Source organism: Rhinolophus ferrumequinum, chromosome 12 (assembly GCF_004115265.2).
Source record: "Rhinolophus ferrumequinum isolate MPI-CBG mRhiFer1 chromosome 12, mRhiFer1_v1.p, whole genome shotgun sequence".
NCBI lineage: Eukaryota > Metazoa > Chordata > Mammalia > Chiroptera > Rhinolophidae > Rhinolophus > Rhinolophus ferrumequinum.
Window position 1 is genome coordinate 7,844,345 of NC_046295.1, and position 13,375 is coordinate 7,857,719.

The window sequence follows — 13,375 nt, forward strand, 5'->3', positions numbered from 1 at the left end:
CAACTATAAATGCCTGAATAAATGTATATTAAGGAAATAAAGGAAAAGTCAAATTAAGAGCTTAACACAAAACCCGTGCTGAAACCTCGATCTAGTCTGGGCACACACCTATCGGGTGCCGGCAAACAAGAAGGTACTGACTGGCTTGTGACGTGATTCACAGTGTGTCGAGGAGCCAGGCAGCACGGGCATCACCCAGGAGCGGGCAACGCAGGCTCTGCTCCCACCCTCCCACCCCCTACGGAATGCGACCTGCGTTGACAGCCGCAGATGACTTATAAGCACATTACGGTTTGAAAAGTGTGGTCTACATCGTCACAGGTATCTCACTTCTTCACTCACCCTACACCAAAACGAGAGTGAGCCAACTCTGGCACTCACTCTAGGAAGGCCGAGCTCCGGGAGGCCGAACCGCCCACTGGGGAACACCACACACCAACGGACTGATGTTTTCTCCATCATAAACTGGCTAAGACTGAAAACCCTGTTCTTTTTACTTGAAAACGAAAGGCCTATCAGAGACACACAAACCAGGAAAGGCTGTTTAGATTCTCTCTCCAGATTACGGAAGCAAATAATCCAGCCATTTCTCCCATTTCGTTCAGCTTTACCACGGTTGTAATTCTGGACTATCTTTTACTTATTGGTGATTCTGGCCTGGCCTCTCCTCAGAGCAGCGGTGGAGTAGCTACTTCACACAGTCGCCGAGGCTGTTCACAGAAGAAAATGGCCTTGCTCTGCTGTTCTCAAGTTCTTTCAAAAGGAAAACTTGCTCCCCTTTTATACTTCAGAAAACCACGTTCTTCATTAAATTCACCAGAGACTGCTTGCCCTGAGATCCCAAAGAGAAATATCCAAACCAGGCTGGGATTTCCAAAATTTCACACCCATGTCCCATGTTAAATGCATCCTAAATCTTAGTGGGAATTCGAATCTGAAATCTGGGCATATTATTTCTAACCTGGAATACCAATAACGGGGACATTGGGTGATACTTCGGCCTCAAGCTGTGGAGTTACCTTTGCTGCCAGCTCCAAACCCTCCATCTTTTCTCCCCAAGAGGGCCCTAGAAGAGAGCTTGTCTTTGTATTTCTCAGCTTACCTCTGAGTTAATACACTTAAAAGAAAGTGGCATCACAGATTGTGATCATCAGAACACCATGTTGTACACCTTAAAGACGTATGATTTTTATTTGCCCATTATAAATATTCCTCAGTAGAGCTGGGGGGCAACATTGAGTCACAATGAAGACATGCTGCGATCTAGCAGATACAGAAGGAAACAAGCAACAGCGACCACAGGAACAAATGATTTTTAAAATAAGTCTTCTCTCCTGCTCCTGCTTACCTGACGATGAAATCAAACTCCGAGCCCGCAAGCATCAGCACTCCCAGCAGAGTAGAAACAGCGCCATCCAGAACAGGTGCGAACATGTGCTCCAGGGCAAGCACGGCCCTGCCGTTCTTATCGCCAATGGCTGTGAGAAAGGCCTGTGCAACAAGAGGAGTGTGGGTGACCAGTCCTAGACGGGACCTGGTCAGTGGTCACTCTTGCCTGCAATGCTACATGCTGCTTTTCTGTCTCCGCAGAACCTCTCAGAGCTTCCTACTTAGCTCTTGGAATGTTTAATCGGGGTTACTCAACTAGTTCAATCTAGGCTTATACTAAAAAAAATTTTGTTCATGATATTCGGTCGTATTTGGTCTTGATGTAAATCTTGAATAACAACAATGAAGAAAGAGGGAAAGCATATTTAGCTGAAGCTAGAAACCAAACCAAAACTATTAAAAAAGGACCAAAGGTTCCCTTTTTGTCACTGCTACCCACTCTTAAGTTTTCTCCCCGGCTCAAATTCTCTCACACCACTCACATGGGAGACCTCCAGTTGTGAAAGCAACCACATTTTGCCTGACTTTTTGGATGGTCAAGATCTTACTTCTGAATGGACTTAGCTAAGTGTCGCATGCAACTGGGTACTAAATACATATTTCCACATGAATATGCTGAGGTTACAATTTCTGTCGCTGTGTTCAACCTCTTGTGTTTGTAATATATCTAAGCACCATGGAGGTATCACAAAAAAAAAACGCGTACTATAAATTCAAGTCCAGCCTCTGTGAATTACGTGTGGACACATCCTAACCTCCTCTGCATTCTCTAAAGCTCTTCTAGATCAAGAACGCTGTTTTACCAAATGGCATCTTTACAGAGTAAACTTTACAGAGTAAACTACAGAGTAAACTACAGAGTAAGTTCCGGTTATCTGACCATCAACTTGAGAGTGGGACCCAGGACCGATTTAATGTGCAATAGTTACTGTTCCACCCTGCGTGGTCCTACAGCGGGAACCCAGCAGGGAGGAACCCTGGCACACGTTTCCTCTCTGTCCAAAGTTCAGGCTGCTCTGGGCATGCTGAGAAGAGGGCTAGGAGCTTCTGGAGGCAGCAGCTCCGTAAAAAGCCTGGCTCACAACACACTGCAGGGTGCGTCCCACCCCTGATGCCCCCGGTAGAGGAGGGATAGAAAGCTTATTCTCCTTAATCCACGGAGAAACAGAAGTATAACAAGGTGTGCAGAGGGTTCATACTTTCCTCTCAAGTGGGTTCTACATATGTGTGTGTTCTCTTTCAGTCGGGAGACTTTAGGGTCAATCTAGTTGCCTTTTCCTCTTGGGAGGGAAGCACCAAGATGGTTTGGAACTATATCACTTTGTGCCATACTTGGGCCACGAGGTTATAAGAGTCGCATTGGTTTATCCTCTGGCACTCAAGTTATGTTACTGAAACAGAGAACTGACAGAAACCCCTCAATTCCTTGAAGACATTCATGGAAGAAGAATCCTCTTCACCAACTTTATTTCATCATTTGACAAACCCTGTAAGAGCAGTAACTGCCCGCTGTATACAGACGTTCACACACAGGTGAGGGTAAGAACGCCACGTCCTGAGTGCAGAGTCTCTGGATGAAGACTTGGACTCCCTGCACTGAGCAGGGGCTGCTGCTCGCAGAGCCAAGATGGCTCGAGACGCCTCAAATTCTCGTACTTACATCTTATATGAGCAGCAGAGGCTTCCCTAATTGTTTACTCAACCCTGGTGTGGATATTCCTCTTAATGCCACCTCATGGGCAGACACCTGGGGTGCCATTGCCGCTGAAAGACTGCAGTGTGCACTTCCATTGTAAGAATCTGTTCTAGGATACATCTGCCAGTGTTTCCAATACAAGCGACCAAAGTTTCATTCGCATCAGAATAAAATGGAGTCTTAACTCACATGCAGTGTTTTCTCTTGTTTTAAAGAAATGGTATTAGAATGGGTTTCTAAGCTCTAAGCTGTTGGAGTCTTCTTTTTTTAAAAAAAAAAAACCCTCTCTCCCTCCTCCCAGTTCAATGGAGGACAGTCATTTTGGGCAGGCTCAAAATTTAGAAAACACTGATTCTGTCTTATCAGCTTCTCATTATACACTGGGAGGAAAACTGCTCAACTTCAAGAGAACATTGCTTCTGAAACACAAAAGTGTACAATCTTTAAATTGCATAAAAATGACCCTGAAAGACTCCTGTGGAAGGACTACGGAGGTACATGTACAGACACACTCGTGCCATGTCCTGAGCCCAGAGGAAATCAATGCTAGAGACTGTAAAACCAAGGCTAAAAATATTAGCTCCAAGTCCAATGCTCAGTTTCCTAGCTAGGGCATTCCAAATTGAATTGCTATTTATTCAGTTAATAAATGCTCACTGAATGCCCACCAATAACCCAAGGACTTAGGCTATGAGCACAGTGTAGACAGAACATAATTCACACACTGCTAAGAGGCTTCTGAATAATTCTCTGATAAGTATAGACAATGAGCTTGTCTTTTGGATTTGAGAGTCCTTCTGAAGTTTAATTTCCTCCAACAAAGCATTCACAGGACTGCGCACAGGAAGAGAGAGGAAATGAATTCCTGTTGAGAGCAACACCAATTCTCATACTTGGAGGCTGGAAGGTGGAAGGAGCTGGGTGGGCTCGGGTGGGAGCAGCTCCTCTGTGCTCAGCACCTGCACCTTCGCTCATCAGCCCCAGGGTGTCTCCTCGCCTGCCAACTTGCCTCACCCTCAATTATGCCATCCCCAGTAAGCCTGTGCGTGTGGTCTCATTTTATCCTCACTTTATTACTGTGGTTTTTACCATTGTGTGTAGTCGTGAGCATACGCACGCGTACACACACACACACACACACACACACCATCTGTCTTGGGAGCACAGTCGACAACTTTAGGACCTGTGATGACACTAACGACACCACCAAATAAACAGAATCTTTCCTGGCTCATTCCCTCCAACACACTGACGACAATGCCTACTGCTGACCCAGCCCAGCATTCAGTCACCTTCGATGCCCTACTCCTTAGATGCCCTAAGAGGCAAAGGAGTTCAGCCAAATTCCAGCCGCTCCTAGGGAACGTTTGTGCCAGTCCGAAGCCTTTGCACAGTGTGTGTACTGGGTGTGTTCCTTGATTTTGGAGGAGATGAAAAGGTTCCCAACTCAGAGACTACGAGAGCAAGAGGAGCTATGTTGCTTTTACATAGAATTGTAGTAATGTCTCCCGTACCAGAGCAACATGAACGGTAAACTCCACCCCGATGCCAACGGACGCAATCAGGATGACCACAGGCACGGCACTCAGCTTGATCCCGATGAGGCCCATCATGCCAAAGAGTTCGACCGTCATCAGAGCCAGGACCGTCACCTGTAAGAAGGCACAGGGATAAGTGGCTGGGCACAAACACACTCCAGGGTGGAAAACAAGGGAGGAGTTAAAGTCCCAATGTGGCCTCACTTCAGATCAAGAGCAGAGAAAAACAACTGAGACCCAAACACAATGAACAGGCTGACTTGCTGTAACTTCCAACAGTGGTCTTTACTTCCTAATTCAACATCTCCCTGCTGGGAAGGGAGTCATTGGAACAGCTTGTGACAGCCACTTTGGGACAGTAGGAGTACATAAAGAGAAAGTTTAGTATTCTACTGCAAATTGTTTTTCCAATAAACCTACTCTAGAAAGCAAAAAATGTTCAAAACTCCACCAGAGCAATCTATGAAGATTTACACAAACATAGACTCATGACTAGCTACAAATTTAATTTAAAACAAGGTATTTCCTTCTGTTTTGATCTTAGCCATCAGAGAGCACCCCTCAACTTTGTAACTGAGTTGAAACTTTAGAGTTTTGGGTTGCTTCACCCTCCATCCTAAAGAATGCTGATAGGATGGGGTGAATAAAAGTTCTTTCACCTAAAAGTAGCTTTGCTTTTGTTTGGAGAGCCCATGGACTAAGTGAGGACGACTCGAGAGCAAGTTAAGCAGGAGAAAAGAGTCATCGGCTAATGCAGATCAGGTTACAGCCCCCTTCACTTTGAAGAAATGTGGAGCAACTGGGGTGGACAAAGCAAACAGTTAAATCCAAGGAAAAGCTTTTATTTGCCTTTCATCTGCCTTGTAAAAATTTGCAAGGAGATGGAAAGAAAATCTGTGAGGTTGACTTTGGAGTTTCTTGGGCCAAAGGTGAGAAAACACAAATAAAACAACAAACTTTGCACGGATGAAAGAGGGCAGAATGACCTTCCCTTCTCGGGGGTGGGGCAGCGGGCAGTGGAGGTAGGAGGACAAGTTTAATGAAAGTTCCCTTTGCTTTCTTTCAATAAGCTAATGAAAGACGGACAGTATCAACTGCTTAAGTACCATGAAAACTCCTACAGACTAAACATTTACCTTTTAACATACCTGCTGCACAGACTTATGATGCAGAAACAAGACCTGGTCTCTGGTTTTGTAATTTTGACATTTGGAAGGCTATGCCATAGTTCATGGAATTTAAACACTGCCATGATTTTCTCAGACTCGACATGAAACTTACTTCAAATCTGAGAGTCTTACACTTGGAGAAAGGATGCCAAAAAATAAGTTAGGATTACTACTTTACCATTTTCTCCCAAGAGTCAAAACACACAACACACAAAACCATCTCTAAAACCATTTGATTCATATACCACCGTCCTAACTTCTCTAATTTTCCCTCCGTTTAGAAGAACCTTCTCTATGTTAGGTCTGGGATTATCACAAAATGACACTCGAATTAAAAAAAAAAATGTTTTCTTTTGGGTGTTTGTATTTCATCAATGCTTAAATGGAAAGTGTCCTTAAAACCTCCCGTATCTACACAAAGTTTACAGCTGTAGGGAGAGGGGACACAAGACGAAGGCCAGTAAAGGCTCTACCTAACCATGAACCTCGCCACCTCCAGCAGAATAAATATAGCACAGATGATGCAATCTATACCCTCCTCCAGAGGCCCAGACATAAACAAAACTTCCCGGCTGCAGAAAGAGCTATGCTGAAAGGAATTTGACTTCCACAAAGACCCTTAGAATAAACTCACAATGATCCCGGCCGTCCAGGGGTTCAGGAGGAACACAGCACACACAAAAAACGTGCAGGCGAGCACCACGCTGATGGACAGCAGGAGCCAGTGGCGGAGCCCAATGTACTGCTCCCAGAAAAGGAAGGGGTAGCCGTTGGGGTAGCTGGGGAGCCCCAGGCTCGTGTAGTTGTTACAGATGGCTCTGACTTTTTCGATCGCTTCCACGAAGTCTGAGGTGTCGCGCAGGCCGTTGAGGTAGAAAGGGAACTGGGCGTATTCGATGGGCTCTGCTGCTGGAACTGCACAGAGAAGGGGACAGGGAGAGAGCCATGGGTAAGGGGCTCCTTGCAATACTGAGAAAGGCAAAGGGTTGTGACCCAGGCATGGAAGAGATGTGACAAATTCCCATGATTGGCCATACCAGACGTGCGTCCCTAGATTCTCCATAACTGCCATGAGCAGAGAAAGAACTCCATAAGAAAGTCCCCATACTGCACTTGTTTCAACGTAAAGGACAAAGCAATACCAATGATAGAGTCTTCGGGTCTTTACAATTTTAGTCTTTGGTTTAAATTTTTTTTTTTTAATTTTATTGGGGAATATTGGGGAACAGTGTGTTTCTCCAGGGCCCATCAGCTCCAAGTCATTGTCCTGCAATCTAGTTGTGGAGGGCGCAGCTCAGCTCCAAGTCCAGGTGCCGTTTTCAATCTTTAGTTGCAGGGGGCACAGCCCACCATCCCATGCGGGAATTGAACCGGCAACCTTGTTGTTGAGAGCTCACGCTCTAACCAACTGAGCCATCCCACTGTCCCTCCGGAAACTCAGCTGGCAGCTCGTGGTCTTTAATCTAGTTGTGGAGGGCGCAGCTCACTGGCCCATGTGGGAATCGAACCTGCAAACCTGTTGTTAACAGCTCGCACTCTAATAAACTGAGCCATCCGGCCGCCCCTGGTTTAAAATTTTTTAAGCAGTAATCAACCTTTGACTTTTTTTGGGGGGTGGGGGATGGAAGCCTGTGATCTGTGTATTTATTTAACCTTTGATTTCAATGTTCTAGAAGCAGTCACTCTTGTAATGGGTCTAAACAACTTAGGAATTCAATTGTGGGAACATTTTTTGTTCAACTGACACAAGCGAAAATACTACGTTCAAACTGTTTCACTCAATCACTTATGAGAACAAAATAACTCGAAAGTCATGCTTTACTGAGAAAAATGCTTAACTTTCTTATCCTTTTAGTGATCTAACACACTTAAACCTTCCATGCTTCTTTTTCAATGCGATGCTAAGTCTTCAGCAGCAGGGGAAGAAATCCTCACACAACAAGCATTTAGTTACTGCCGTTGTGTGTTCCAGACCCTTTGGGGTCATTCAGTTGACTTGCTAAACATGATTTGCCCTATTATAATCTCAACTATAAATTTTCATTAAGACAAGCCTTGGCTGCTTGCCACAAGGCTCTGGGGTTTAGATCGGGGGACGCACAACCCGCTTGCTCTCCAGCCATGTTTGCAAACGGACCTGTCTCCTTTCTCACGTCTTCCCTCGGCCTCATATCCAAGGTATAAGCTATTAGTATCTCTAACATAAATGCAAATTAAATCCACACAGAACCACCTTTCCAAGTCAGGGCAGAGAGGGGAAAGGAAGAGGATGCTGCTGTGTACAGACTTTTCTGCTCGGGCTTAAACAGCTTTGACAGAGTACAGGTGCTTGGTGGCTTACAGGAATGACCCAACTTGCCAAAAATCCCTTCAACACCAGAGTTGACAAAGTTAAGATAAACATATAATCCCCAGCGATAAAACTTTGCAATAGTAAAACAACACTCAACCTGGAGGCGTCCCCAGCTTTCACAAGGAACAGCTGGCATTCAGAGAGATGCCTGGTGGACGTCTTAGAGTTAACGCTACAAACGGAGATTAGAGACTCTTATTTCTCAATGTGATAGAGCACGGGTTGTATTCCATTACACATCCTCATCTGTCTCCCAGAGTTTTAAACTAAAAGAAATGGATTGTTCTGTTTACACTTTTGAACCCTGGGCAGCGTCAGCCGACGAGGGCTGTGACCAAGCTGGGAAGAACAGAGTAAGACGGCTCCATAGGCCCTCAGGCCCTGGATGGAGGCTACTTACTTCTCAGCCTGGTTTCTGGCATGTAGTCAGCTTTGTCGTGGACCCACTCAGGACGGTGAGGCCGGATGTTGGCCTGGGAGGCGGCATAAGCCACGGGGTCGTTACTGACCCATGCGGTCAGGTAGATGTAGAAAGCGCTGGGATTGATGATGCCATCTGCATCCACCAGGCGCCGTTTAGTCAACTGCAAAATGGGAAGAGCAGAGGCGTTTCAGAAGGGGCTTTGGGGCAAACACACTCCTGCCGAGGGAGAGAAGAGGCAGAGCCCGGCACCAGCATTCGTAACAAACACTAGGATACCCACTGTTTGCAAGGGTAGAAAATCCCATCAGAACACCTTTGGTTTCTCTCAAAATGCACTGATCAGAGGATGCAAAAATCGGAGTGTTTATAACATAGAGTTCTGCAGATGGCCTGGGAATCAACTGAACCAATTAAATCTGAATGCTAAAAGACTGTCTGCAGCCAAGGCGGAGAATGAACAATCTGGAGAAACATATTTATACGAGGGGAGGGGGAGAAACCTGGCAAGAATCCCCATACACGTCTGTGTGCAGTTAACCTCTGCTGTTAACACTGAAGGAAATGCCACCCAGTAAATGGAGGAGAGCTATAAAAATAAAACAACATCTGTATAAATTTTGCTAACACTAGCCTCCTATGACCTGTGTATTCAAAAAATGCCCATCGCCAGAAAGTGGAGGGGACTGGCGCACAGCCAGTCTTTCTGGGTAATCTTATTTCTGAGAGACGTGGTCACAAGGAGGACGCCACATCCTACGCTGACCAAATACTAGCTCCCTCTCGAGTAGGTCTGGAGGGCTCCGCGTAGGTGAAAAACATTGAGATAGGTGTACACACACACACACACACACGTATATTTTTTTCCTGTTTACATTCAGGCCTGGTTCCAATGGTTTTGGTCTTTTTTAACAAAATGAAAAACACCAGTGACAGCAGTTAACAGAGAAAGAGTGAAGGAAGAAAGAGAGGAGGAGAGAACTAAATTTCAGAGATCTGGATTCAATTAATCCACAGGATATGTAACAACTGTATGTCTTCAAGCCGTCTCTGGAATTACATAGTACAGCTCATGGCCTCCGTGCATGCAGCACCCTTTTCTCCCTCCCAGGCAGAGGAAATGACGGGGTGGGGGGGTGCTGGCCCAATCAATCACTTTTCTCCCAAGGCATCCCTGGCCCCTGAAGCCCAACCCAGCCCCCGGGCATCCCCTGCTATCTCTCAGGTTCCTCTGCCCACATCCTTGTCAAAAGTGACAGCATGCTGCATGCTGCCGTAAAGAACCGAGTTCACACTCCATAATAACTCTGAACAATGTACTTTGTAAATCTGTCACCTTTAATGCCAGCAAAAAAGGGGAGACAATAAACAGAGCTGCTGGGAAGATCATTAGCATGACGGTTTTCTGCCTGAAGGTGAAGCGAGCAAGCTACAAAGAGCAGAGGAAACAGGATCTGGGAAAGCCAGTAGTAGTGTTGGACTCATTTGAAATCTGAAGGGTCCAAACACACTCACCAACACGCCGGAGGAATCAAAAGGGATATGCTGGAATCAAAGTGTCACAGGGAAGGTATACATGCAGTTAGAGTTTAACTACCAAATAGGAACAGCTCTTCTTACTAAGGGGTGTGAGCAGAACTGTGAGTCCGCTCAGATTCCAAGGATTTGCATTTCCGTATGTTTTGTTCACGACAGACCAAACTGTCTGTTCTCCTTCTCTATTCCTAGGGCCAGCATGACCCAAATGAATCAAATGCAGCAAATCCTCCCATTCTCCTAGTAACCTCTCTGATCTCCTAATCTATCTACCCCAAATTCTGCTCATTCAAATGACTGCTACCCAGTGACTCCACCTTTTCAAATTTGAATACAATCAAGACCAAGGCGGTAACAAGTATTAGAATTCAAAAAGAACAATACAACACAGCATTTCTAACATGGAAAGAAGCCTCGACTGCACTTTGTTCTGACAACTGCTCTGAAGGTAGGCAACACACTTGTCCCCATTTTACAGATGGGCAAAGTGAGGCTTTCCAGTTGCCTGAGGCCACACAATTAGCTGGTGGGATTAAGTGAATTAGAGCCAATTCAATGTTCTTCCAGCCCAATGGCTCAGGTCTCCAGAAAGCATAGGCTAGGATCAGTATGGCAGCTGCTGGACCCACAGCTCTCACCAGTACCCTTGGGAACCTCACCGTGTAGGGCAGTGAGAGTACCTGACTGATGTCAATGGGTTTATCGCGGCTGCCGGTCTGCACCAGGAGTTTGTAAGCAAGGACTCCATCATCGGATCCATTCTTGTAATTGTTTGGCATGATTTTCCCAGTTTCCCAGTCACTGTCGAATGCATCCTGAAGTCCTGAAACAGAAAAGTGTGTGTAATACATTATAACTCTTCATGGGAACGATCCTCGTCCTCCCAGGGTGACTGAGGACCAAGAGCAGCACACGGCTGTATGGGCCACCCACCCAGATCATTCTGTGTTCTACTTGTATTCCACTTCAAGTGATAACGCTAGATTTTTCATGAATGAACTTCAGGTAGCTACTAACCATTCCTGCAAAGGTGGAAGAGGAGAATATTTATTTCTAGGAAACAAATACACGTTTCATCTTAAAAAACACTCCTTTTCCTCCATGACTATTCCAAAACAAAGCAAGAGACAGAGCACGAGAGAGCTGGCTGGCTGGCAAGGAAGACACCAGGCTCATTAACTGTTTCATGCCACTGTCGGGTGCTGGGCCATGGACTCTTCAATACATCCAGAAATTCCACCGGGAGGGGGAAAAACACATTCAAATTCCCAACTTCAAACAGCAACTCAGCTGCTTCAAGCCCAGGGTGAGTGAACACGATTCTGTCAATTTGTTCCATCTGTTCAACTTGTGGAGCTAATACAAGTTGTGGGATCTGCTGCCAGGTTGTGTAAAGATCACAGCCAACACCTATTCACTCTCGACTGTTCTCTTCCTCTTTGCCACCCTTCCTTAGAAGAGGGGGTGTGGAGGAGAGGGCAGGCAGGGAGCTTGTGCGCGCGTGTGTGCAGAGGGAAATACCTCACAGGGTAAATTTGGATCAGATTGAGAACAGGAAGCCACAGGCCAATACAAGGGGGCTCTGTGAGAACAGATGACAAACCGCAAGCCCGGGGAGGGAAAGGAAAGAGCTTTCTGGGTTTGGGGGATGGGCGAGCCCACCAGCCCACCACACACAGCTGTGCTTGGCCTCTGTAATCAAAACCATCATTACAGACCTGACGGTTTGGCTACAGCTGTAAAGAGATAAGCGTGTGGAAGAGAAAACAGGGCCCTGGTGACCTGGCCTTGGGGTCTGAGCCATCCCAGTGTGCACACACTCTCCTCTGACACCCCCACCCTCTTTCCATTGCCCTACTTCCCCCAAATCACCTCCCAAGTAGGACTCCTGAGCCCCAGCAGCTCAGGAAACCACATCTTTTGAACAAGCTGCACATGCATGGGTTAGACGTGGCCAGTAAGAAGGGTTTATTTCATTTCACGATATGCCTTGAGTGACTTCAAAGACCCCCCCACCCTCCCAAAATGGGTTCCATTAGTGGAAATGGTTAAGCTCCTGGGGTTTGCAGTAAGGGGGGGGGGCGGGAGGGGGAGTGGTGAAGCACAGGACCCTGCCCCCCCTTTAAACTAAACCTTCCTTCCGACATTGCTGTGGGCATTGTTTTTATATGAACAATTTGGGGGTGAGGTCTGTGGGCTCAGTGGTAAAAGAAGGGCCTGTTAGGGGGTGAGAGTGGAGGGGCGGCAGGCAGGGAGACCACCAGGACGGTGCACCCCCAATGCTCACACAGACTGTTTTTCATAGCAAGGCAGGCACACAAGCTGTATTGAACAGATGTTATTTTATTACCTAAAGACTTTTTTTTTGTTTTTGAAAAAAATAAACAGGAGGGGAAAAACAACCCCACCCCCCTAAAAAAGTAGGCCTGGTCTGTTTTCCTCACCATAATAGAATTTTCATCACGTCACGGCTTCCGTGGTCCTTTAACCCTTTCTCTCTTGACCTGCTGATCCTAAGGAGCTGCTTGTGCTAAGCGTGCACCGGGCTGTCTACGCATTTTACTCCAATTACCCCTCACTTAATTCCTACAACAACTTTGTGAGATGGCCTTGCTAGGACCAGTGTTCACATGTTACAGATGAGGAAACTGAGGCTTGGAAAGGTCAAGTCCCTGGATGAGGGCCACTAGGAGGCAAGTGTTGGAGGTGAGCTTCCGCTCAGGCAGCCTGATTCCAGAGTTGGCTTGAACCACTGATGCTCTAAATTGCCCCGAACACTCTATGGTGCCGAGGAAGGGTTTGTGGAAGACACAAGTAAGATACGCAGAATTAACTTGAGAACCGACGATGTCTAGTGGCAAACCGTGGGTCCCACAACTCTGCGTGCAGTTTTAAGATACTTGTGCACTAAGAATTTTGGGACACCCTAGAGTGAAACAAAGATAGAAAGATCCAATTTGGGAGGTCCACCTTCCTGGCAAGTCAGGTCAGTTCATCATCCATGCCGCTGGCCCCCGCGACATTCTGCTTTGAATACGAAGATGAACGAGAAATAGTCACTGACTTTACGCAGAAGTTAAGTCCTTATAATTAGCATATTATTTTCTGACTAATCACCATAAGCTCCAGTAACAGTAGGTTGGCACACTTATATGATTCTGGACACAAAACAAGGGACAAGGATTTGCATCCACTGCCCTCTGGCCAACATTTTATATTCCAACACATGCACCCTGTAGGAAAGAACTGTGACATTTTATTTCTTTTACAGCA

At 46.2% G+C, this 13,375-nt stretch overlaps 1 protein-coding gene across 5 annotated transcripts in view; it reads right to left on the reverse strand.

Moving 5' to 3' along the window:
• PTCH1 (patched 1) overlaps nucleotides 1–13,375 on the reverse strand; it is a 67,117-nt gene that overhangs the window by 6,466 nt on the left and 47,276 nt on the right. For all 5 annotated transcript variants that reach the window (XM_033123411.1, XM_033123407.1, XM_033123410.1 and 2 more), the window contains 5 exons: nucleotides 10,783–10,925; nucleotides 8,546–8,729; nucleotides 6,427–6,707; nucleotides 4,600–4,737; nucleotides 1,349–1,491 (listed from right to left, as the gene is read on the reverse strand). In XM_033123411.1, the coding sequence (XP_032979302.1) occupies nucleotides 1,349–1,491; nucleotides 4,600–4,737; nucleotides 6,427–6,707; nucleotides 8,546–8,729; nucleotides 10,783–10,925 (889 nt within the window). The remainder of the gene's footprint in view (nucleotides 1–1,348; nucleotides 1,492–4,599; nucleotides 4,738–6,426; nucleotides 6,708–8,545; nucleotides 8,730–10,782; nucleotides 10,926–13,375) is intronic.